The sequence below is a fragment of the Herpailurus yagouaroundi genome, unplaced genomic scaffold (genome assembly GCF_014898765.1).
Source record: "Herpailurus yagouaroundi ecotype Mexico unplaced genomic scaffold, PumYag 163, whole genome shotgun sequence".
Classification (NCBI taxonomy): Eukaryota; Metazoa; Chordata; class Mammalia; order Carnivora; family Felidae; genus Herpailurus; species Herpailurus yagouaroundi.
In genome coordinates, this window is record NW_024412404.1 from 42,303,266 (window position 1) to 42,329,399 (window position 26,134).

At 53.6% G+C, this 26,134-nt stretch overlaps 1 protein-coding gene across 10 annotated transcripts in view; it reads right to left on the reverse strand.

Moving 5' to 3' along the window:
• SH3PXD2A (SH3 and PX domains 2A) overlaps window positions 1-26,134 on the reverse strand; it is a 243,574-nt gene that overhangs the window by 26,270 nt on the left and 191,170 nt on the right. For all 10 annotated transcript variants that reach the window (XR_005793634.1, XM_040486336.1, XM_040486337.1 and 7 more), the window contains one exon: window positions 3,266-3,379. Coding sequence is in view for 9 of the 10 variants with exons in the window: in XM_040486336.1 (XP_040342270.1) it covers window positions 3,266-3,379 (114 nt within the window). In the remaining variant the exon portion in view is untranslated. The remainder of the gene's footprint in view (window positions 1-3,265; window positions 3,380-26,134) is intronic.

Sequence of the window (26,134 nt, forward strand, 5' to 3'; positions counted from 1 at the left end):
AGACACACCTGAGCCAAACCCCACCAAAGCCTCCTAGGAAGTACTTGCTTTTCTCGAGGGAGTGGTGGTGACCTATTTGACCTGCTTCTTGGCAGTAGGAGGCCTGGACCAAAGGTTGGAGATATGGATTCAGCTGAGGCCTCGCTGCCGGGTGCCTGTGTCACCTGGGGGCAGGCAGGCTTCTGTTCTTCTCTAAGCCTGTTTCCTCATCTGTCACTGGGGCTGACATCTGCCCTGGCACGAGCAGAGACAAGGGACTGAACGGGCCACGTGGAAAAGAAACGATCTCCTGTGTGAGGCCAGACTGGGAAGGACCCTGACAGCTGACCTCCCGGGCAGGTTGTTCGGTGGCTTCCCTGTGGGCAGAGGAAGCCTCAGATGATGCTCAGGCCAGGGGCCGCCGCAGCAGTAAGTGTTATTTCCCCAGCTGAAACCATGCACATGGACCATCTCACTGAAGCCTCACAAAAGCCCTGTGCAGTCAGCACAATCTCCATGTTAGAAATGGGAAAACAGGCACGAGGGGGTCAAGAAACCCTCTGAGTCACACACCTAAGTGTCAGGGCAGCACATGAATCTAGGTGGTCTGGCTCTGGAGCCCAGATTCTAGGCCCTACGATGTTCCTCCCCCTTGACCCTGCACCCTTGGCCTGCCTACAACAGGGAAAGCCCAGATAAGAGGCTGGTGCCAATGCAGACCCAGCAGGGAGAGAGGCAGATCATCGCCAGCGGCTATAGGGCACAAGGGCACAGGCAGAGACCCAGATTCTGGTTTTGGCTCTGCCACAAACTGAACTGGGGGCTCCATGGAGGTGACACCCCTATGGGCCTCCATTTTCCTACCACCTCCGAGAGGCAACGGACCCAATGGTTCAGGAAAGCACTTTGCCAGAGTTGGGCTTGGCCCTTATTGTCATCAGTGGGTTAAGAGGATCTTCAACCTCCACCCCAGCCCTCCTACCTCCTACTGGTAACATTTCAGAACTCTAGCATATGCCAGAATGCCTGATAATAGAAATAAACCCAAACAGCCAATTGTCTTTTTGGGATCAGGGATCAGAGACCTATGATGGGATGGCAATAGGCCTGGAGTAGAGGGGACCAATGTGGGATAGTCTCTCGGACATACCACAGATGCCAGGGCCCTGGGCTGGGGTGCTGAGCCCTGAGCTCTCCTGTTGAGTTGGGCACAGACGCCCAAGATGTGATGATGAAGTTCATAGCTGCCCAAATGTTGCCAGGGGTACTGGCACACAGGTCCTATCAAAAGGATGCTGAGGAATCTATTTTAAAGATGGTCTCCCTGAAGGCACATGCACGCACACACGAACACTTCTGAATGCAGAGCCTGCACTGGTTGCCTTACTGATTCTTACTCTGTCAAGGTCAAAATCCTCTACAGCCTGCCACTGCTTGTTCTTGTACTGCAAAAGCACCTCCTCTCTCCTCAAACCAGGCTGCCATCTGTGTGCACACACCTCCCTGGCTCCTTCCTGCCCGGGACTTCCCTGCCTACTCAGTGTCCTGTCCTGCATCTCCCGACATCTCTGCTCTGACATTCTTGGCAAAGCCTTTTAAGGCGGGACTCAAATTCCACACACACACACCCTCTCAGAAGTGCTTACAAGCAAAATGCTTCATGGGTGGGCAGAGGGCACCAGGCAAAGACTGGTGGTAAAGACTACCAGGCAAAGGAGGCTGACCAAGGCTCAAGCCTTACGAGGACAATCACGTAGCTAAATGTCTTGAAGCCTCAGTTCCTGCATGTGGAAAAGGGGGATTTTAACAGTGCCTCCCAGAGTGGTGGCGAAGGCTTTTAAAGTCCCAGGGCCACACACCTGGCAGGGAATAATACCTCACTAGACACTCTAGGGATTGTTGTTTCTGAAAGGCCCAGGGATGACCCCAGAACATGGAACTGGGTAGGAGGCAAGGCCTGATGACTGCAGATAAACTATACCAGAGCCAGCTCAGGGGCTAAAATCCTCCACCATTGCAGAGGTGCAATGGAACCAGAGATGAGGCTGGGTGCAGGCTCAGCCCCAGGGCTCAGGGAGCAGCCAGGAAGGATCGGGCACCCAGCCTGAACCTGCAAACTCTTCCCGACGGAGCCTCATCCCTGGAAACCTGTCACAAGGTAGATTTGCATTGCAGGGGCTGCAGCCCTAGTCGAGGGACTGAAATAAAGCATTTACATGGGAGGAAGGGTGGGGCTCCAACCGCCTGCCGAGTAACTGACATTTAGGGCAAGAATGAATAAGGAGCTGGCACTCGCTTGGCGGACTGCTTATTTTGGCCTGGGCAGCATGGAATGGAGGGTGTGTATGTGGGGGGCAGGCCTGGAGGTGGCCTGAGCCCCGGGTGGCAGGCCTCTGTCCCCCTGGCTCTCAGTCGTGCCCATTTGGACCATCCCCACTGACCATTAGGGCAAGCATTCCTGTTGCTGGGACACAGAGGGTTTAGAAGTTCTTAGGAGCAGGCAGACAGGAACTGGGGGCGGCTCGAACTCCCTGGGCTCAGGCGGCCTGCTCTGGAGAATACCTGAGTCCACAGACAGTGCTGGCCTGGGGGGGTGGGGAGGGGGGAAGGGCAGTGAGAAAATCCCAGGAAAACTTCACGAGGCCAGAGCTAATCAGAGGGGCTAGGGGTGCAAGGGCCACCTTGCGGTTCTTGCTACACTGAGAAATGACGTGCAGGCTTGTTCTCTGTGTCTGAACTGTTGGCCAGGATAAGAGATATCCAGAGCAGAGACTTCTGAGTAGACATGCACAGCAAAAGTTGTGTGCACAAAGCCCATTGCGTTCATCCCTGCAGCAGAGAGCACACTGTGGGGTCAGGGAGGCAAAGGTTGGTCTCTGTGGGGTCCCCAGGGGAACCAAGGGCTTCTATGGGGAAAGGGTGCTGTGGCATTTAGTCCTAAGACTATTCTTTCCAGTCTCTGCCCCAAAGTTGCCAAAGCCTGAGATCCACACTCCAGGGAAATTTCCCCTCCAATTTGAGCCCCATGCAGGGCAGGTAGGGCCAGGCCTGGGAAAGGAGGTGAGCTTGTGGGCTGGCTTCAGTGAGATGGGGTTCCAAGGGAAGGGTCTGGCACATGGCCCAACTCACCTTAGGGATTTTGATGGCTTTAGGGAGAAGAGTGGGAAATGGGTTCACTCCAAGGGCCAGGAATGGGGTGGGTACCCATCCCTGAGGATCTCGAAGCAGCCCACACCCTGCAAATGCCTCATTATTTCCCCTCCGCATTGAACCTGCAGGCCCTTACCTTCCCCAGTCTTGGAGGTGTTGATGTCTGAGTCATCCCGAGTACCATTCTGGGCCTCCAGGTAGGTGGCAGGGACCCAGCCCTGCTCCTCAGAGGTGCTCACAAACCACCAGCCTGCAGAGAGGACGAGAGAACGCAGTCATGAGAGCCCAGCAGGATTGGGCGGTGGGGGTGGGGGCAGGGCATGGAGCCAGGCAGCCTGGGCACCTGGCAAACACCTGGCTTGAGTCCAGCCTTGAGAAGCCTGTGCCTCACTAAGAAGCAGCCAACACGCTCCCTGAGAGGAGGGCCCGATGGACGGTGATCCACACTTACACAAATGCTTGATGAAAAAATTTAACAGTAAAACTGAAACAAGGATGTGTCAAATGTGTGAAATCACCCTGTGGGAGAGGCCAAGGAAGCTCTGGCTAAACAGTGACCACTGAGGGTCTCTGAAACCCATTAGGACTACTGGTATGCCTGGGAGTTTAGCTGCCTTCTCTGCTTTCAAAGGTATCCAGAGATAAATGCCTCACAGACACCTTCTGACGGTCACTGTGCCCCTGGCTCCATCACAGTCCATGGCATTTGCACATCGGTGCTACTCATGGCTACCCTGAAGTATGTTGACGTGTCAATCATACTAAGTGGGCACCGCACCCTTGAGTGACCCTTGGCGGTCACGGCCAAATGAGAAGAGTCTTTCTCGTTCCTTGGTTCATTCATTTATCATTTAAACAAATGTTGACTGAGCCAAGTACTCTGAGCACCTGGGTCTTGGGACTCCACTAACTGCCATCAATCCAATCTTAGAAAGAATTCTTCACAAGACTTTGTCTTTGCCCCCATCCCATTCCGATCCCTCTCTACCTCCAAAACAATCTGGCACTGGTTCTCTTTTCTGTCTGTGACAGAGCTCACCATTTCCAAATATGGACTGTTCCCTGTCAAGAGACCCAGGGCTTTTCCCTGGGCAGCACGGAGGCCCCGTCACTGCCCACAGCAGGGAACAGCTGCCCGAGAAGGGGGGACACTGGGAGCCTCCGAGGTGCTCCTTGTTGGGAAGTGGAGGGGGCTGCCTGAGAGCCGCTGTGATCACGGAGAGGGACAGGGGAAAACCGTGCCACCATTGCACAGGACATCGGCACCCAGAGCCACCTCCTAGGTCTTCCACAAGGTGTTACGGGCCTGGGATAGCACACGGCCTGTGATCTAGTCTCGAATGTCCACTGCACCCCACCCTCTCCGGAGTTCCACAACGCTCTGCCTGCTGCTCTGGAAAGACCATGACACCCGGTGACATCTGCACAGTACCATGATGACGGATGCATGTCATTACACGCTCATCTACACGGCACCAAGAGTGAACCCTACTGTCAACTATGGATCAGAGTGATTTGGATGTGTCTGTGCAGGTTCATCAGTAATGACAAGTATACACTCGGATGGGGGAGGCTGTGCATGTGTGAGGGAAGCACGTGGGAAACCTCTGTATCTTCAGTTCAATTTTGCTGTAGGTCTAAAACTGCTCTTAAAAAAAAACAAAAACAAAAAAAACAAAAACAAACAAACAAAAAAAAACACCAAACCAGTCGTAACAAACAGGAAAAAGCCTTGGATGAGGAATCTGGAATCTCAAGGCCCAGAGCTATTTGGCTCAAGGGCCTTCCTCAGTTGGGTCACTGTCGTCCCTCTGGAACCCAGGGTGGATGTGTTCCTCCCTCCTTCCCTCCCTCTCCCAGAGTGGGATGGCGTGAGCCATCACACCCACAGCCACTTGCACATCTGGGCCACTGAGCAGGCTCCCTGGAGCAGCACTACCATCCTCCCTGAAGCCCCGGCCACAATGGTGTGGCTGCTTACAAGGCTGTGGCCAATGGAGGCCCCAAGGAAACCAGAAGACATGATCATGCAGGGGTCTTTTCCCCTTCTCTCGGCTTCGGGGGGAGCACTCTCTGGATCCCCAGCAGTCTGGGCCAAGAGCACCATCCCCAGGTGCTCTTCCACAGAGGCTGGCCGGAGATCACGGAACAGGACTCCCCATCTCATAGGGATTTCCACCATGAAGATGGTTCTGCCTCCTTGACCACAGGAGTGGGCACACCTGGTCAATCATCTTTGGACTGATCTGTTATCCCCCCGGACACTGTAATGGTTCTGGGGCTTTCTCAAGAACTGACAGGGGTACTTGGGCAATCTGAACACTAAGTACCACATAGACCAGGGATCACAGGGGTACGTGGGAAGAGGTGGCCTGAGGGTTAAATCACTAAATCAGCAGCAAAGTCTAGAGATGGAGAAGTCAGACTTCATACCATTGGAGTTCTGGGTTCCAGGTATGCTAAAGCTAGGCCACCTGTTGGACTAATTACAGTGAGCCAGTGACTGTCTATGCTGTTTAACCGAGCTGGAGTGGGTTTCAGTCACTGAATGTCCTCACTAATGCCATACCTACCCAGAAACCACCAAAGTTCATGACTAAAGGTCCACCATCATGAGTCAAGTCTGGAGTTGCAACTCAAGTCCACTGGCCACCTGCCACCACAGACCTCAGCAGGTGAGGACAGAGCCCGCTGAGCCACTTTGGGTAAGAAGTACCACCCCCAAATTTCCACGCACCAGGATAAACTCCAGGAGCCCCAAAGAACAGTCACCATACTTCTCAATTTGGAGTAACTTCTGGGAGGGTCTTGAAGGCTGAGGCTCTCACATGATCCCCAGGTCCAAGCCCCAATGCCAAAAACACACAGGTTTTGGCTCCCATACCTCAAGACCCTCATCAACCTGACCACCCCCCAAAGCCATGCCAAATCCCAGCAGGCCAAGGAAGTACCCTGAAGGCTTGCCCTCAAAAGGGAGCTCTGCTTCCCAGGAAAGGGTTTCTCAGGATGGGCCTGGGATGGGACCAGGGATCTTACTGTCATTGGGAACACATGGGGATGTGTCTAGAGGAACAGTGGAGTTTGGAAGCATGTGTCTTGGTGAGGATTTGCTAAGACCCCTCCATGTCCAGCCCCTCCCAGCCTCTTTTTCTATACCAAGGTGTGCCACTGACAACTCCAGCCTCTGAAACAATCATTTCTGTCCCCACTGGGAGAATATTCCCTCCTTCCTTTGTGTGAGTCCACACCTTCCTAGAAAAGCAGGCAACTTGATGGTCTCCTGGATGGCCAGGGCCACTGTCTTTTAAGCCTTCTATGTCTGGAATTTGGGCTCCAAAGTCATCCTCAGGAGAGGTAAAGGAGGCAAGCCCCTCTGTGGATGCTGGGAGGGTTAGGGTTGGGGGAGATTTTCTCCATCAGTCTCATCCAAGCTTGTCTGTGTCATCATCTGGTATAAAGTGAGTCCAGCAGCCTACAGATCTCTTGTTCTCTCGCTCTCCCCCTATGGCCATATTGGAGACCAGCCCTTGAATGGGCCTTTCCCCTTGGATCCAAGGGCCTCATAATCCCAGGGCTCAGGTCCCTTTTTTGCTGGTGGTATTATCTCCCCTACCCTTATTTCACCCTTTGGGAATCCTGTGTACATCCTGCTCTCTCCTTTTCCCCAGGAGCCAGGGTCCCTGCCAATTTCGCTGGGAACACTGGCCCGGGTTCCACTCCAGCCCAGAAATGTGCAGAGCTAGGCTGAGTGGCTCAGATTCTCATGTCCCTCCTGCCTCAGGCCCTGCAGAGAAGAGTTTGTCACTGGCGTGGCTGTGGGCACCTCCACTGAGCAAAGGACAGGCTCAAACACTGCCCAGGTGGGCATGGATGCCCAGCTCAGCTCCACGCAGACCTCCCAGGAGCCCTGGCACACAGCTGGGTCTCTGGGGGAGGCTGCCTGGACCTGCGCCCACCCAGAGCTGCTGACAAGCCTCTCCTGAATGCCAGCACCTCAGACGTCAGTTGCTGTAACCGGGGCTCCCGACCAAAGTCCCTGCTGCTCTACCAAGGAGCAATTAGAGCCTGAACCCCTGGGGGTGGCCCGGCTTGCCAAGAGGGCTCAGTCATCAGCCGGCCCTGTGGGGCTCCCAGGCTCACCTCCAATGCCCGGGGCATCCTCTTTTCTGCAGAGGCTGAGGCTGAGTGTGTGGGCTGCATGTGGGGGTAGGTGTGGACAAGGCTTTGTATTTTTCGGTGCATGGCAGGTGGGGTATGCTCATGTACACATCTATGTGGGTGCATGTGCGCACAGAACAAAGGTGTGTGTACACTTGTTACACGTGATGATGATTATGGTCAGGCCCTAACTTTACATACGTTATTTAATCTTCAAGAATCTTGGGAAGTGTTCATGTCATCATCATCCCCACTTTACAGATGAGGAAACTGAGGCAAATATAGATCACAATTAGACACAGAGCTGACCTCAAACCCAGGCTCCAGGAACCATATTCTTAACTACCACAGAAGTGGATAAAGGAATTTATCTGCTGTATGCACAAGGGGGGAGGTGACTCCTTGAGAATGTGTACCTGCAAATGCCACTATGTTTTGTACATACGTACATAGGTATTGTACATACGTATTGCTGAGTGTGTGCTCTGCGTACGGACACTATGAGCAGAGGTGCAGGGCTGCGTGCACTTAAATGTCTATGTGTACCACTGAGGGTCCCCTAGAAGCAGAGGGTGATGATTAGGGATATAGGGTCAGAAAGACACAAATTCAGGGTGAGCTGTTATTGACCTGGTGGTGGTTGTTTGGCATTCCCCCCCGGCTAACACAGTCAGCACCCATGGGTGGCCAGGTGGTATCTTTGCCCACAGAGTATATCAGGGGATCCTCAGTCCAGCTTGGTAAATGGACGTGGATGTGTACGGTTTTGTGTGTGTGTGTGTGTGTGTGTGTGTGTGTGTGTGTGTGTGTGTCCATGCAATCTGTGGAGTTTGGGGACTGCCTTCAGGGGTTCCAGGAGAAGGCAAGGAGCTATCTTTTCCTTAGCTGATGCAATTTATGATAGCAAGCATGATGGGAAATGGGGTCAGAGGGGAGACATCTCTGGGGCAAGTTCCCCTCCTTGTCCCACATGTATTGGGGCTATCTTCAGCCTGGCTCCTATCCTTCAGCTCACACGGTCTCCCAGGACACAGTCCTACAGCTTCCTCTCTGCTGTCCTAATGCCTCGGCAAGCCCTCCCCAACTGATCTCCAAACCCTGGTAGCATCCAGAGCACCGGCCCCACAATTCACAGCTGTTGGTGCACTTGGGAGAATTAGTCTTGTTGAGACTGTAGGTACCACATTTAGCTGTTCTCTAGGGCAGAACCAAAATTGTAGCAAGCAGCCAGGCAGATGGGGAAACTCAGGCAGAGAGCCTAAGTGCCGGAGCCCAAGATCTGAGTCTGAATCCCACCTCGGCCACTTCCGTGCTCTGTGGCCTCAGGAAAGGGACTTAACCTGCAAAATCTGCCTTGCAGGCTAGCGTGAGGATGGGTAAGATAAGGAGCAACAAATAGGCTCTGGCACAGTAGGTGCCCACTAAGCGGAAGCTACGAGCTTTACTGAGGGACTAAAGCCACAGGATGTGGGAGGTTAGGTGGCCAGCACTCACGGATGCCCAGGGACCAGTCTGAGACACCTCTACATTTTTCATGTCCCCAGGAAGATGGGTCCAACCTCCAAGCTGGCCTCTGTTAGCCTTCCTCTCAGCCTTAGTTCTCGGGAGAGAAAATGTAGTGAGGTTTTATTAAAGAACTTCTCACTGCACTGACCAAGTGGCCACAGCTGTGCTCAGACAGGGACGGTTGTCCCGACCGGCTGCCAGACCTGGCCTTTTCCTGAGAAGTCAGCCCTGTTTCTAGGCAGAAGGGGAGCAGGTTCTTATTTAGGAGGCAGGTGGGGAACAGAGAACTTGGAACAGGAAATGGTGGGGAAAACCCGAGGGGCCTGGGCTGGCTGGGAGAGTGCTGAGCATACCCCTGCAGTGCAGCCCAGCAGGCACGCTCCAGCCCATCTTCCTACTCGACATGCCTTCAAGCTGAGATTGCCCCCTGGCAGGGGCAGGACAGCAGCCACCATGCCCACTGTTTGGAGTGGGAAGCCACAAACTGTTGCAGAGGGGCCCTGAGAAAGGAGCCCCCGCACACTGGACGTGCAGGAGAAACCTTCGTTCTGGGGGCTCGGGGTGTGATCTTTGGAGCTAAGCCCCCCCATGGAGGAGATGTCTGGGAGCGTCCCTAGGTGGCCAGTCCATCGAATGCTGCCTGAGCCTGGTTGCTCATTCTGTGAGGACCACATCTCCACAGCGCCAGAAGAATGAAATTTGGCCAGGCTGACGAAAAGCCCTCTCCAGGAGGCAAAGGCCCAGAAAGAACAGCGATGTCACTTGTCACAGCAGCCAACCCTGCTTGTGGGCCTCACTAAGAACCCGCTTCACAATGGTCCAGAGGCTGAGTGGGGGCAACCTGGCTAGCACCTCCAGCTCAGGGCAGGAAGGGAGACCATCCATCCTAGGTGGGGAAGGGGCTCCCCAGCCCCAAGAGGGAAAAGCTCAAGCCCAGAAGTCAGACCCTCCCTCTTTTCAGGCCAAGTGTAATCTTTGGCTGTTGAGCCAGTTTCAAAGCCCTCTAAAAGGCACTCTAACTGGGGCTTGGCAATGCTGGCATTGGGGGAAGGATGGAAAGGGTAGAGAGGAAACCGAGAGACAGAGTGAAGGAGATAGAGTGGGGACAGACAGAAGGTGGGGATGGGGCCTTAGCGTCTCCAGGAGGGGGCTGAGCCTGGCCAAAGGCAGCAGGAAGTGACGGGCACTCCCAGGCCACTGCTGTCCCCGGGGTGACCAGGCCACAATGGCCTCCTTAATGAGAGAGGATAATGAGCTCATTAGGGCCCGAGCAGGCCAGCTGCACACAATTAGGATGTTAATAAAAAGTCTTCTGAGGTCACAGCTCAGCCTAGGACAAAACAGCTGGTGGGGGTGGGGGAGGAGGACCCTGCTCCTTCCTCTCCCTCTGAAGTCCCCCCCACTCGGTTCTTGAAGGTACAGTCCTCCATGAGGCCTTCCCTGACTCCCCCCACCCTCCTGACCCTGCCCATCCCAGGATTCTGCACACGGACACTTCTTAGTCCCTCTTCCAAGACCTCGGTTTGGATCCTGGCTTCACCATATCCTTGCTGGTGACCTGGAACAGGTTGCTGGGCTCCATAGAGGCTCATCATACCAGGATAATATGATCTGCCTATAGGGCTGCCTGACATCACAGACATACGGTGTCCTCCATAACCAAATGCCTTCTGAGCACCTGGTATGTGTGGGGCATTCCAGGCATGGGAACGCTGTAGAGGACACAGTCAGGCTTCAGCCTCTCTTCCCCACCTCCCCCTGCACTGCACACGAGATGGGCTCAAGTACAGCCCTGGTGCTGTAGGAGGGGCCGGGCTTCCACCCAGCAGTCCTGGGCAGTACCCAGGGGGTAACAGGCAGGAAGAGATTCAGAGTTTGGAGTCTGGGAGAGCCCAGCAGCCTTTAGGTTACTTCCAGGGCTTGCCTTTTTCTTCCCCTCTCGTCCAGGTCCTTCGCGGGGTCTGAGACCAGTTAAGGCAGAGCTGAGCACCTGTGGAGTGCTAATGTACGCCTAGACCTAAGCGAAGGGTGTGGGTGTCGAGACAGAGAAGCATGGGGGATGGAGCTAGGAATAGCAGAGGCACAGTCCCAGGCCTCAGACACCTGCCTCAGACTCTGGACCCTTTGTCCAGGCATTTCTGCATTCTTCCCCTGCAGTGGTTTGGAGAAGGGGAGGGGGTGAGGATTTGTGAGCCCTGAAGGGGGTGGGGAGCTGCTGAGAAGGGGAAGGGGGCTGAAGGGAGCCTGGCCAGGCACTGGTGACCACACTGCCCACCTGGCTGCACCACACCTGGCATAGGGCTGGGCCCTAAGGGACTGCTTCTGCCCTGGATCCCTTTCCCGTGACCTTGGGGCAGATGTGAGGTTTCTACCTGAGAGGGACCAGAGACACTGGAAAGGCTGGCTGCCCCTAATTATGCTGTGCCTTTAAGAACAACGAAAGGCGGCCCACCCTCAGCCAGGCCTCCCCTGGTCAGAAGGCTCTGTCACTGAGGCCTCTTGCCAAGACACACTCCAGCTCACAGCATGTGGCCTCCTCCGTCCAAAGCAAACAGGAGCAGGCAAGGGGTCCCCCAGTCTTTCCCAGTGCACCCCCTGCCTTCCTGCCCGACCCATTCTTCTTATTCCACCTCTGGCACCTATCCCTGCTCTGTTGTCCATGGCCTCACCTTCCCCCAGATGGGGCTTTCAGGCCACCAGGGCCCCAGAACCTTCCCTGGGCGCCTGAGGCCTGGATTCCAGGACCATTAGCACAGGCTGCTACGTCAGTTTGGAAGGCTCCGTGGAGTCCACAGCAAGAAGACAGCAAGAACCGGGCGCTGCCGCCCCTCCCCCAGCCCGGTTCCAGCCTGCTCACCTCACTGGATGGGCCCAGGAGGCTGAGGCACCCAGGAGAAACCCTGACCACCGAACATTCTCTGGCACAGAGGGGGCACGTGATAAAAATGACAGGCAGACGAGAATCACAGTTTTCAGTAAGGGCTCTAGAGCCAGGTTACCTGGGTTTCAATACCAGCTCTGCTACTAACCAGCTGTTTGGATTTGGGCAACTGCCTCAATTTCCTCATCTGTAAAATGGACCTAAGGTAGTACTTTCTATCTCCCCGTGTTATAGGGAGTAGAGGAGTTAACCTACAAGAAGTGTTCAGGATAGTGCCTGGTTCCTAGCAAGGCTTACCAAAGAGCTATTGTTAAAGCTGAGGTGTAAGACACAGGGATTTTTAAGGAAGGAATCACAACCTCAGTGTCCCTCAATGGCTAGTGCTAGGGGTGCGCAGGGAGGCAGGTGGGTCTCCGGGGTCTGGAGTCTCAGGGAGAGAGTCTCGTGATGTCACTGTCACTTGGCCCTGACCTCGGCAGGTCTTTTTTTTTTTTTTTTTGTTAGTTTGTTTATGAATATATGCATGTATTTATTTAGAGAGAGTGTGCACGTGCACAAGAGCAGGGGAGGGCCAGAGAGAGTAGGGAGAGAATCCCAAGCAGGCTCCAGGCTGTCAGCACAGAACCTGACACCGGGCTTGATCTCACAACTGTGAGATCATGTTGGCAGGTCTCTATTGAAAGCTGAATCTGGTTCCGTGCCTGGCATGAGTGTGGGTTGGGGGTGGGGGGGCAGGGTGAAGTAGAGAATACAAGATGGCACAAGGCCCTTCCAGGAACAGCGGAGCAGGGTGACCCAGACAGCCCTGTGGTTGCTACAATGTTTGCTGAAGGAACCACAAACATCAGAGATGAAACTGAGTAGCCAGGGAAGAAGCGAATCTTGGATGGAATCTAGAGGGGCGGGGGAGGGAAGACAACAAACTGGTTGGGGGAACAGGACACAGTGATGGGAGTACTTGTGGCCCAAGCCAGTAATGCACGTGATGCTTCAGGATGGGGGTCTTGCCAGGTGAACTTGAGAGGGGTACTCCTCTTCAACGTCACAGGCGAGGTGTGGGCTTCTAAGAGTCACACCAGGAAGGGTAAAGCCTCACAAGGGAATGCCTGAGATAATGCTAAGGATAAGGGGCATTCCCCCGATGCTCCAGGAAGAGCAAAAGAGGTAAGTGGAGAGAGACTGAGAGGGTGCGGTACCGTGAGGCCAACACAAGTCGGGTGGAAGGGTCTGCTGGACTCTTGTCCCCTGCTCAGCATTTTCTTAGGAAGGGCGCCCACCCTGAAAAGTGTTCACTGAGAGGGTGGTGGGCAAATGGACCCAGGTGGGGACAGGGGTAGAGCATTGAGAGGCTGCCCCCCACAAGCTCTCATTACCTGGCGGTGGGAAAAGGTCGGGAGAGCACTTGACACAGAGTCTGCCGGGCCCCCATCCGTAGTCCTGGAAGACGCAGGAAGACAGGCCGACCTGGGAGCAAGGCCAGAGGACACAGCACGGGCAGAAGTGCCAACTTCCAAGGAAGAGAGTGAATTCCAGAGTAAATGGGCAACCTCAAGGCTGGTCCTGATTGGACTCCTCGAGGAGAGCCTGCAAGGAGGTTCCGAGCATTCCCAAGGCAGTGCGGAGAAGACACAACAGGAAGGAAGGGGGCCAGACCACACTGGATTCTGATAACGAGTGAACCACTGGACCGGCGGGTCTGGGATGTGTCATAGCTGAGCCATCCAGGCCTTGGGGCTCTCACGACCCCCCTGGGGGCTGCGTTTCTGCCCTGAGTGATTTGAAGCCGAGAGCTGACCACTTTCAAAGAGAGTGTGACGATTTGCTGGATACAACCCAGAGGTGTTTCTGCCGGGAGCCTGTCCCACCGAATGTTTTAATCAGTCCTGAGACGAAGACAGAGGGGCTGAGCAGGTGGCACCATTTCATTTACTGAAAGCTGTGCCAGGATCAGGAGCTATCCCCTTCACCCCTCCCACCCACACACAAAGGTCTGAACAGATGGTAATGACAGGTCCACTGTGACAAGAAGAAAAGGGATGAAAATATGAAATAAGAAAAAATACGAAAATATGAAAATAGACCAGAGGACACAGCTTAGTACAGTGATCTTGTAATTTACTGTGCACACTTTCTGGAGTGAGTGTAGGGTGCTATTCATAACTATACTAAAATATTAGGTCCCAACTGGGAGTGTTCTGGGCAATTGGGCTGGGCGGGATATCCCTACTTGACAGCGAGGATGAGAAACGTCCTGGAGTCTGGGGGCTGTACGTTCAGAAGTCATTTGCCTCCAGGTCTGTGAAATCTTAGGCTGCATTAGGAAACCCCTGCGCTGGGTGACTTACCCAAGGTGCCAGGCTTAGCACCCAGGTCTGACAGCAACCAAACAGCTCCCTTTAAAAATGGCTCCAGCTGTCCGCTCCTTTGCAGAAGACCGACACCCCCTGCTGTATTAGTTCCCCAAATTTCCATGTGACAGATGAGCCAGGGAAACCGGTCCCCTTATCTGCTTCTTCTGCTTCATTCCATCAGTGTCTACAAATCAGACTCCATTCTTAGGAGTCACAGGCGTGGCTCACTCTCCCTGCTTCTTGCCTTGCGCCCTCCACTCCCACCCCAGAAGGGGGCTACAGGTGGTTTCAGGCCCCATCTCCGGGTTGCCCCTCTCTCACCCTCTCTCTGGGCCCACATGGCAGGGTGAGGCAGGACACTCAGGCTGATAGAGTTTTCTGGCGCAAGATCTTACCCAAGGGCTTTGCCAGGAGAGAGTGACTTTGGATCAGCATTTCTCAACCTCAGATGTTTCCACACTATGCAGGGCTTTTGCCATATCCTTGTATTTATGTATGCTGTGGTTCACTGAGTAAATACGTATTTGAAGCAACTGTCTTTTGACTTCGAGAAAATAATTTGTTTAGGAAACTTCAGATCGCCACCATGAACAAAGAGGACCACCGGCCCCAACCATAAAGTTACAGAGAACAAAGCAACAGAGTAAATTTGAGCTGTGCCGGGTCTGCAGAGGCTGCGCCTACGCCTGTTCCCTCCCTCTTTGTTACAACAAGAGATTTACTGGAGAGGAGTCAAAGACAGAGGACCATCAAGCTGAGGCAAATCAGAAGGCTTGGAAGAGAATGGGAACGGGACAAACGCTGTTCGCTGTGCGTTGCCGCGGTATTTAACATTGCCTCTCTGTACCGCCTGAAGTCAGGCCACGCACCACGCAGTTGCATGGACACTCATCAACTTAGGGCTACGTTGATATTTGACCATTCAAAATGGCTGAAGAAGGAGGCTGAAGTGTCCTTATTAGTGAGAAGAGAATATTAAACAGCAATCTACTAACCAGGGTTCTGGTGAGAAAGCAAAGAGAAAAGAATGGAGAGCAGCCTAAGCAATGTGTCTGTGCCTTATACGTGTGTTTCCAGCCTGGAGAAAAGGGCGGAGGGGATCCTCTGTAACTGCTACCAGTCACTTGAAACATAAGGAGTTATCTGTGTTTTTTGAGCTAGCTTACTTCAGTGCCTCAGAAGTATACATGCAGGAGGTTGTATCTTTTCCCCCCTTTTCTCTCTTTGCCAAAAAAAGAGGCTTCTTGGCCCCAGAGCGGAGTTGCTTTTCGCTAAAAGCCTTAGGCTGACAACCATCCCCTCCCTTCCAGCTGAGTTCAGCCCCTTGTCAATTGGGGCAAAAATAAAACGGGGGCAATTTCAACTTTAAAGACCATCTCCATAAACAAAACAAACCCACTCCACAATTTGTCTAGGGCATTCCTCCCTCCAAACCCTCCTTATTTAATTTTTGGGGAATTTTAAATAGAGGCCTTGCAAAATTCTGTACCGCCTGACGTCAACAGCTCTCTGACAACGTGGATTCTTCTACGCTGTGTGGGGAGCAGACACCACCAATACTGATGCTTTTCCAGGCTCCTTTCCCGGCGGGAATTTGGGAGCCTCTGGTGTCACTCTAGGAGACCGAGGGGAAGGAAGGTACCCAGGAGTGTCCCACTGGGGTCCTGTAACTGCATTTCCCAAACCTCAGTCATTAAGAGAGCACCAGACATCCAGTGAAGCCCTCTAGGTGGTACCTCTACTAGTGTTTGCTTTACAAGAAGCACATAAATACTTTTGTATTTAAAAAAGACATTTTCCTATGCTACACTAAGTGGAAAGCCAATACTCCTTGGTGCAAACAGAAGATAACTGGAGAAACCCATACACTGAAACAACAATGCTATAGACTGTTAGTCAGATATTAAGGCAAGTTCTACCGAGACACGAAGGCTGGGGCCAGATTTTTCTAACAAACAAACAAACAGGCCAGCAACATCAGCACATGCTAACACCGAAGCGCCTAACAGAGACTGTGCCCTTGACCCAGCGTGCTGTGGAAGAGAAGTCAAATAACTGTCTCGTGACAGGATTCCATGCCACTTAATCCTGTGTCCACCACAGATTTTTACAACCCACTCCTTGGGAAACACTGATGTTGCAAAAGGAGCGATGGGTTAAGAATATGCACCCCCTTGATTCAAATCCAAGTTTGGCCATTAGTAGGCTCTGAGGTCTTGTGCAAACCATTTACCCTTCTGAAACTCAGTTTCTTCTTTCGAAAAAATGGAAACAAAGCCATCTGGCCTACTTAGCCCTAGAGAGCTACTCTGAAATAACAGATGGGAAAATGCTTTGAAAAGTCTGTGGGCTGTAGGTAGATGGGGGCGGATGGGTTATTCTTCCAAGCAATTTCAGGAGCCTGATGGACTCCCACCCCTGCTCCCCCAGTACAACTCACTGCCCAGACTGGACGGCAGCCCGCCCATGTCTATCGGGGAAGAGAAGAGAAAACGAATACAGCACTCCACAACTTTTTCAGTCAACCTTCTCAATGGCCACATGGATTTCAAAATATCACCCCCATTTTATAGATACAGAAACTGAGGATCAAAATGGCCCCAGACTGGCTACCCAGTGGCAGAGTGGGATCTGAACACAAGCCTTCCATGCAGCCTGGCAGGAAGTGCCCTCTATGTTGTTTTTGTGCACACCCAGCAGACCCCAAAATTGCTCTCCCAGATCCATCAATCGCTAAGCCCAGGCCTCATCTTTCAAAGCCACCACTTTTGCCACGTTCCTGCAAATCCCTGCCAGTTGTGATTCTGCTCTTCTGCCCCTGTGCTCCCCCGGCACCCCCGACCTCAGGTTTGGGTTGGCCATCTCCCCCAGCGAGACCAAGAGCTCTCTACGGACAAAGGCCAAGGCTTGCTCATCCTGGCATCCTCTCAAGCCCCTGTCTAGCTCAGTGTTTCAGACAAAGAAGGGACTCAGTAAATAGTTGTTAAAAGTGAAATGCCATGACAAATGAGCTCAAGACTTCCTCCTCTTTCCCTGGCTTCCCCACCCACACACCGAAGTCTCTCCTGCTTCCTTATCCTCAAGTATCTCTCAAAGTCTAGCTCCTGGGGTCAGTGTAGGGTCAGCAGTGGGCTTCTTTCTAGCGCTCATCCCTCTGGCCCGGGGCCTTCTGCCCTGCTGGAGCCCAGGACAGTTACGCAGCCCCTAGGTGGCATCCCTCTTCCAGTCCCCCCAAATTCACGAGGTGCTTCTGACTCATGGCTCGCTCACCTAGGAGGATTTGCCCACAGGGACCTGAGACCAGGAGATTTTGGTTGCTTGTTGCATATCTTGCCCAAGATCACCCAGTAAGCTGACCCTCCCACTGGAAGGGCTCCGGTGTAATCAGCGTGTACACCTGAATGGGCCATTTTCCTTTGGTCCTCTCCCTTCTCTGGAATGGAAAGGCAAAGCCCAGGGAGGTCCTACAGGCCTGGCACCAGGGACAAGCCGACGCCCTGGGTGAGGCTCCAGGAGGAATGCAGAGGCCTTGAGCGGCCCCTCCTCAAACCCATTCAAAGCAGCCCCACCGGCTGGTGCAGGACTCCACTGGGACTCTTGGAGTCATGGCTTCTCATACAGGAAACACAAACAAAGCCCTCCTCCTTGGTGGGCACATTTGGAGCTTGGGAATGGGCAGCCCCAGAGACCTGCTGTCCCCAACACCCAGAGGGTGAGTGGGGAGAAGGCTATACCAAAAATAGCTTCTCCCCACCATGGTGCCCTACTCAGGGCTCAAAGAACCACAGAGAATTAACCAGAATTCAGCAGAGTGTGCCGGGAAGAAGCTGGCAAATCACCTGAGCTCCCAAGGCCTCAGCCTTCTCATAAATGAAAGTCATGATACCTGTGCTTTATAGGGCAGTGGCGGGAATTACAAGAAGAAAGGTGTTTGGCTCGCTGTCTGATATACAGGAGGTGCTTCGGTGATCCCTTTCTCACCCTTCTTATAGCTTCTGATATTAATAGTCTCTAGAAAGCAGCAAATAGGTTAACTTGAGTCCCAAACACTCTGATCCTGGGATAACCATCCCGAAGGCCCAACCAGGTTTATGGTGATTTAGGAACAGGCTCTTTCTTTCCCTGAGCTTTTCTCACCCCGTTTCCCTTTCTGTCTCTCCTGTCCCTGGGTACCCTCTTGTCTTGCTAGTTCTTAAGAGCTGGTCTGGTAGAGATCCTATTCAAATCCAAGGAGAAGAGGCTACACTCCAAACAGATATACTATTAGTCTGGATGCCCCAGAGACTACCCAGGTCCAAGTGTCTCATTGTAGACTCACAATGGTTAGTGATCGATCAGATGGTGTGACTGACACTCTGGTCACCAACCAGTGATGGGCCCCTTCTTACCTTTCCCTGTCAATCTCTGGTGCCTCCTGCTCCAACACCCAAAGACAGTCACCACCATGCCTCATGACACACCAATGACCATGGTCCCCTCAGCTGCATTAGAAGCAGGAACTGTCTGCTTCCTCCATTAGACCATCAGCTCCAGGACATGGGGATCAAGTCTTCCTTGTTCAGCTTGGTTTGCTTGGTTTGATTTTTCCAATCTGCATGAGGGCCGGTCTTTGATCAATATGCCACCATGGTCAGCAGGAATATCCTGGCACCTTGATGGCAGAGAGGGTCGGAAGCTGGGAAGTCACTGACCTAGCTTGCCCTCCATACCGCCTTCTCCCAGTCTCCATGGGGTCACCCGACCAACTTTAGGGTGTCTGGGTGGTCCTAAGGTGGGGAGGCCTACTCCAAGTTTAAGTTTGGGGGTTGAGGTGGACTATGAAGATTTCCCTCCTTTAAATAGGTGTTGGCAGTGACAGGCCCAAGACACCTCAGCTGAGTCTCAACCCTCAGCCATGACAGGCTATAACTTCACTCCCCAGTAAGTGAGCAATATTGTCACCAGGTCCAGATCCCCAGCTCTGAGCTGGCCCTTAGACTAGAATGTGAGTGTCCCACCAAACTGGGCTGTGACTCCAGTCAGGCTCCCCAACCCTGAATCCACTTCTAGAATGAAGTTTCCCATCCAAGGGCCCTGAGATGGTGGGACGGCCCCAAGGAGACTGAGAGACGGGGGTACGGAAGGCAGGCTAGGCCCCTGGCGTACAGAATCCTCCTGTCTGCTGCCACAACAGTGCTGACAAGATGTTCTGGCCTCACCCAAAGTGGGGGCCCTTGAAGTCCAAGGAGGTGAGTTTGTGTCTGGCTGTGCGGTGAGGCAAAAGAGTGGGGTTACACACTCATAAGGGAGGCACTGAGGCAGGAGCCCTGGATGCTCACTCTCTCTGTGCAAAGCCTGAGGATGAAGTCAACTTCCTTCCTCTCCTCTAAGGAGCAGTCAGTTAAAATCCTGCTCTGTTGGCAAGGAGGTCTACATGTTGGCCAACCCTGGTTCTGCTCCAGGCACCAGTGACAGGGGAAGCACGCCCCTGACGGTGCCAACACTCCAGGGGGCAGTATTATTTATCCCCAAGTGTGAAGGAGTAGATAGGAGGTGCTGGCCAAGGCAGGAGAGGGGGTTGAGAAGCAGATCCCCCCAGGGCCGGGTCATGGCTACAAGGGGTGAGGGCCTCATTAGTTTGTTGTCTGCACAGGCTGATCAGGGAAGAAGCTGGCGAATCACCTGCTCCAGTGTGCTAAGCTATTTTCATTACATTCCCACCTGCCCCCTCCTCCTCCCCACGGTGCTCAGGTACATTGCAAACACGAAGAAAATGCCAGCTTGCATATGCAGAAGAGCCAAGTGGGCAAGAAAGAGGTGAGGATGCCCTAGGTAGACAAGAAAGACTCTGGGAAAATGTGCTTCTCCGGTTCACCCAAGAAGGGATGGGGGGACAGTGAACAGGCCAGGCAAACCCCTGTTCCAGTATCGGCAGGGGCTGGGGGAACCCTCCCATGCTGGGCTTTTGAGACCCCTTGCTGCTTTGGATTTTGGCCTCTCTTTATATCCCAGAGCTATTGCTTTCACAGATCTTGTTTAACTTGAGAAGGACGGGGGAGGAGGGGTGAGGAAAACTGCATTCTTCCCCATCAAAGCCAAGAGTCTAAAGTAATACTTCTGGTTGTAACCGATCCCAGCCTGTTTGTGATTACGGCCCCTTGCTCGCTTTCTGGCAGGATGGCCCTGGAACCCTGCAGCCCCGCTGAAGGGGAGAGACACCCCTGCTCACTTGGATAATCCTGTCCTCGTCTGACATGACCAAAAATGTCCGTCAGCCTCTGCTTTCAGCAGCTCTCCAGGGCAACTCTTCAAAACATTTATTTTAAAAAGGGGGGAAAAGCCACCCCCAACCCCAACCATGAAATTCCATAACACTAATCATATTCCTTCTGTTACCAGCACCATCCTGGAAAACACAGCAGCACCAGCGGTACCCATTGGCTGATGCAAATTGAAGAAGAGAGGGAGGCTCGGGATTGGACCTTCCTCCTCTCTTGCCTACGCCTCTCCCTTTTATTAGGGAAGAGAACGAAAGAACGAACACACACACACACACACACACACACACACACACACACACACACACGCCCCTTTTGCTGCCATAGCATAGAAATGGCTTAGCAAAGCTCAGGACTATTTCTCAGCTGTTCTTTGTCCAGAAATTTAATCTGCAAAGCATTTGGCCTCACAAAGCCCATTCCGAAGGTGTCCAGGAGCCCACGAGCCCTGTGATCATCATTACAAACCCAGGGATGTTTGCAGCCAGTGACCCATTTGGCTGCTTAGGGAGCTGGCTGAAGGCTTACCAACATGGTCAAATTCCCCTCACCTGCTCCCTCTAAGCTGAAACTGGTTTTCTCTCGGAGCCCCAGGGGTTAGAAGGGACCTTAGGAACTCTGGAAGTACAGAGATGAAAGGCCTGCTTCTTGCCCAGTTTTGGTAAAAGCAGGATGGTCACGGAAGTGGGGTGCTTGGTATCCGGAACAGAACCGTGGCCACTGTCTTCACTCCCGATCATATTTCCATTCTATGAGGGAAGGTGATGCTCAGAGAGGCCACCTGGTTAGTGGGTAACTGAGCTTGGAACCTAGATTGACCTGAGATTCTTTTATATAAAGCCTGGCATTCCTTCCATGAGGGCATAGCACCGCCCTGCCCATTGAGATGACACCCTAAGCACTGTGCCAAGTGGCAATCCCTTGAGCCAGTGGCTCGAGTGGGTGGCTGGAACTGGCAGAAAGTCCCCCAGAGCACAGGGAGGTCACATGGCCAGGCCAGGACTGGGAGAAGCCTGTAGGACCCGAGACCCAGGCCTTGCTGCACATGCATCCTGACCACAGCAGCTCAAACTCCTGTGGTAATCAAAAGACGGTGAGCACGCTGAGCAGAGAGAAGGCTGGGGCCTTGCAAGGGCGCCAGTTAGAAGTACAGAAAACAAACAAGAGAAGACAGAGTGTCCAGAAACACGGGGACTGGATGCCTGGCCAACCTCAACAGCGACCTCAACACCTTCCTAGGGAGGTACAAGAGGGGCCGAGGAGGCACAGCCTCTGGTCTGGGGGGAGACCACAGCCAGCCAGTGGAACTGCCCAGAGAAGTGGGGTCGCTAAACGGCGGGGAGTCCATATTTTCAAGGTGAGGCATCTGAAGATGATCTTGCAGGAAGGAAGTCACCATGTTTGAAAAAATCAGTGTTTGAACATACGGTGTTAAGAGCATGTAGGAAGCACCTCTGAGTCTGGGGCCTGCCTCTAGGCTCCAGCTTTAGCACCAGGCTGAGGGCCCAGGGTCAGGGAGCCTCAGTCAGCCAGCCAGGGGCAAGATGGGGTGTGGCCAGCCTAGAGAGGGTGGCAAGACCTCAGTGATGCTGGGAGATGCCAGCGGGCCTCGGAGACAGCCACCTCTACACCAGTGGTCCACAGATGTGCCATAGCACAGCCATGAACTCGCCACATGACACTGGCGAGGAGCTTCACTTTTCCAGGCTCTGTTCTTCCTCTGACAAAGGAGAGGTTTGGGCAGATCTTCAGAAAGGTCTCCCTCAGCTTGGCGGGAAAGAAAGGGGGAAATCTCTCCTTCACCTGACATTTGGGGCCCTTTGAGGCCCCTGACACACACCCCCAGCCTGTTCCCTGCTGGGTGAAAACTTTCCCATAGGCAGCCTCAGACACGGCGGCCAGATTATGCTTGTTTGTGTCCACCCTCTGTGCCCTGGAAGGTGTCATTCTGACTCAACTCGGCTTGGAGCCCCCTCCTCCTTCAGCAACTTGCTCAAGGCCCATCTTCTCCAGAAGACTGCCCTGACCAGGCACTGTCCCATCTCTGAACCCAACAGTATTCATGAAGACCCATAGCCTTCTGGTCCTGCCCTCCCTGTCCTCTCCACGACACCACAGAACCCCAGCTACACTGTGCTTTCTGCCTCGCATTTAGCAGGTATACTGTGAAAATGATTGACTCACTGCATCTGGGCCTTTATCTTGCAGGCAAGAGGGATCCCTAGAATGCCATCCCCTCAGTGACAGGAAGGAAGATAGGGACAGCTGCTTCTTGTCAAATGCTACACCCCAGTGCTGGGCACACGGTAGGTACGTTATTTGGTGACTGAATAAGCAAACCACAGCATATGGAAGCATTTCCTGCATGTAGGATGTCACTCAAATAGGGCGGAGATTAAAGATGTCGTGGGAGGGGGAGAAGGAGGCAGAGGCAGCTCTTCTTTGGGTCTGGTGAGGTTAAGGGGAGGGGGCAGGACATTGTTTATTTGGACAAAGAAGAAGGCAGAGAGGGCTGGGGTCCTGCCCAGCACTGCCTGCACACCCTCAGCCCCACCCACCAGGGCCCTGGTGAGCAGATCTCTGGGGAAATCACAAATGCCCCTAACTCATCTACCCATCCAGTTCAGCCCTGGCCCATGGACCTGGCTGAGCCAAACACTGGAGCATGCACATGACTCTTCTGCAAGAAACTTCCCTTTGGACTACTTTTCTCCTGTCCCAGACAGGGCTTCAGCAGGACTGATTTCTGTTCCCCTGCTCTCTGTGGCCTGGGGAACTCACACAGCAGAGCACTCAGGGGCATGGCTCTCTAAATCTACAAGGAAGAGAAATGCAAACGTCCAGATTTCCAAACAGTGGATAAATGGCATGTGTTGGAAGTCCACACCCCACCTTCCAGCTGTGCAACCTTGGGGCAAGTCACTTAACCTCTCTGGGCTTCAATTTCCACCTCTGAGAAGCACAATGCCAGCATTTGCCCTTTGTCGTACTAATATGTTTTATAAACTGCATGGTTTATGGGGCGCCTGGGTGGTTCAGTTGGTTAAGTGTCCGACTTGGGCTCAGGTCACGATCTCGCGGTTCAGGAGTTTGAGCCCTACGTCGGGCCCTGTGCTGACAGCTGGGAGCCTGGAGCCTGCTTCGGATTCTGTGTCTCCCTCTCACTCTGCCCCTTTCCCACCCATGCTCTCTCTCTCAAAAATAAGTAAACATTAAAAAAATAAAATGAAATAAACCCACAAGGTTCTGGGACATGGTGATTCAAGGGCCACTCATGGCAATGCTGATGGGCCAGGTGTAACAGAAGAGAGAGATCTGCACACCAATCTCAAAAACCTACTCGTGGCTCGCTCACTTTATGGCCAGTCCTTGGCAGACGCTTTCTCTTAGTTTGGCTTTCACTCACCTCCCGTGGAGCCTGGGCCACTTCCCCACAATTTAGTCCAATAAAAGCTTAAGGGAGGCAAATATATTTCAGCATGAGCCTAAAAAGTGCATGCCTAAGAAGGGAAATGTGAAGTGGAGGCTGAGACGATTAAATGAAACAAACAAAAATCCCCCCAAAATTCCCTAAAGCACATTTTAAACATAGGTAGAAGTAAAGCTGGGGCTTCCATGAGCCACGAGCTGCTCTCCACTTAGTCCCGGGGGACACTGGCTCCCACCAAGCATCACAGGGCGACCAGCTAAACTGGGTCACCCTGGCTTTCCTGTGAGGAGACCAGGGAGTGCAGGCCAGCACTGGGAGCCCAGAGGGTGAGGTTACGGAATCTGAAAAGATGCTGATAGAGAGGAGGGCGGTAAACCCCACTACCACGAGTGATTAGTGAAAACCCAACTGCTGAGAATGTAGTATCACACAGCCATGGGTTCATCTGGGGGGAAGAAACAAGGGGCAATTACTCAGCCCAAATTCCCTGAGGTCCTGACAAATTATACTCCCCAGAAAGTGCCACAATGGCAGGGTGGAAATCTGTTATGTAAGAGCGGAGGGAATGCTGTGTGGGGAACTCTCTCCCTGTGCTTCAGCTGTGCGGTGAGACCTGTCGCTCCTACTGGCGAAAGGTCCTGCATGAGTGTGCGCGTTGGTAACAGGCAGGGGATGTCCGGTGGTGCCCGCTCCCTGGGCACCTGGGCCAGGGTATATCCGGGGAGGGGAGTGGGGTCACCTGGTGGCTACACTGCAAGACTCCTACCAGGTACGCGGTGGCTGTTGTATGTAGAATGTGCCCTGCCGTGGTACCACCTGGCCTCTCCCCCTTCTCTGCCCTCACTCGCCACCGTGCTCCCCAAACCAATCTGGTTTTTTCTCTGCCCACCGAGCTCCACGCATCCTCAGCACAGAAGGCCTTCAGGGGGGCCTTCCCTGGCCACATGATTACCCCCACTCTCGCCGTTTATTCACGTGAGGGTCACAGTGCCCTATTTCCTGTGTTGCGCTTTTCAAAATCTCCAATTATTTTCCTGGTTTACTTGCGACCATCTCACCACTACATGGGAGCCCCGTGAGGGTGGGACCATGTGGGCCTCCTTCACCTCTGGGCCGCAGCCTGGCACCTGGTCAAATAATAGGGGTTTAATGACGACGGCTCGCGTGAAGATGGGCCTTGCTGGGGTCTGGGCAGTGTGTGGTTTAAGTATTCCCTTGGTGTTCAAACCCAGAAAAGCAGCATTTTGGAGATGCCCATGCAAACTCAGTGCAAACCTGTGTGCCCCCCAAAAGGGAAGGCAGCCAAGCTGTGCTGCCCCGGGGCTGAGAGGAGCAGCTGGTGTCACACTGGCACGTCAGCTGGATTTCCAAGGTCACCACCAAAACACATCTTTTGGTCAGAAATGACTACTCCAGGGTGATGGCCTCAGAGGAGTTTGGGACACAACAGGTCCACAGAGCCAATGTGAGGTGGGAGTGACCAGCCACCCTACTCGTCCTGCCTGAACAGACGGAGGCAAGACAAGAGAGTACCCTGGTGGCTACTGTTCCACCCAGCCGTCTGGCAGCTGGCTCCAGCCGGGTGGCTGGCAGTGCTCAGTGCTGACAAGCCCTGGGACGCCTCCCAGACAACAGCTCACTCGAGGGAAGAGCGACTTCTGGTTCCCAGACACACCTTCCCCTGCCACCTTCCTCCCCACAGCTAGGACTGCTTGCCTCAAGTGCCACATCCTCACGTCCCTCTCCTGCTCACCTGTTCCCATGGCCCCATCCTTCCTCCCCCTCCACTGCCGCCCAGCTTCCACTTTCTTCATCAGGACGCACCCGCCAGAGGTGGCCCCACCAGGCGCACCCCTCCACCCCTTCATGTGGACCTAGAGTTCCTTTGCATCTCTGCCTACCTAACCTCCTTCCAAGGCCCAGCGTGATGCCTCCAATTCCTCCAGGCAGGCTTCCTTGACTCTGCTAGTCTCCTACCACCCCCAGTGCTTCAGCTCTGCACCACGCAACAGGGTCACTGCGGGACAGCCAGCATGAGGATGTCATGGGTGAGCCACTCCTCTTCCCTCGGCCTTGTTTGAAGCTTGTGGCCCTGTGAGGGTATGGTCTCTGGGTCACCAATGGGAACTTACTTTTTTCTCCAACTCCTTTCCTGTCACAGACTGGGGCAAGGACAGCTACCCAAGCCAGGGCTCCAAAGTTGCGACTCTGGTCTCCAACATGGTTTCTGGCCTTCGCTACCCTGCAGCAAGCTCCCTGCTTGCCCTACCCACCTTGCAAACTATCAGGGCCGAGGGAATCCTTAACACTACTGAGTGCAATCCATTCTCTGGCCAGGCAGGGAAATGGAGGCCATAGAGGAAAACTGGCCTACTGTGGGCGCCAAGATCAATCTGTGGCATAGCTGCCCTAGTCCAGCAGT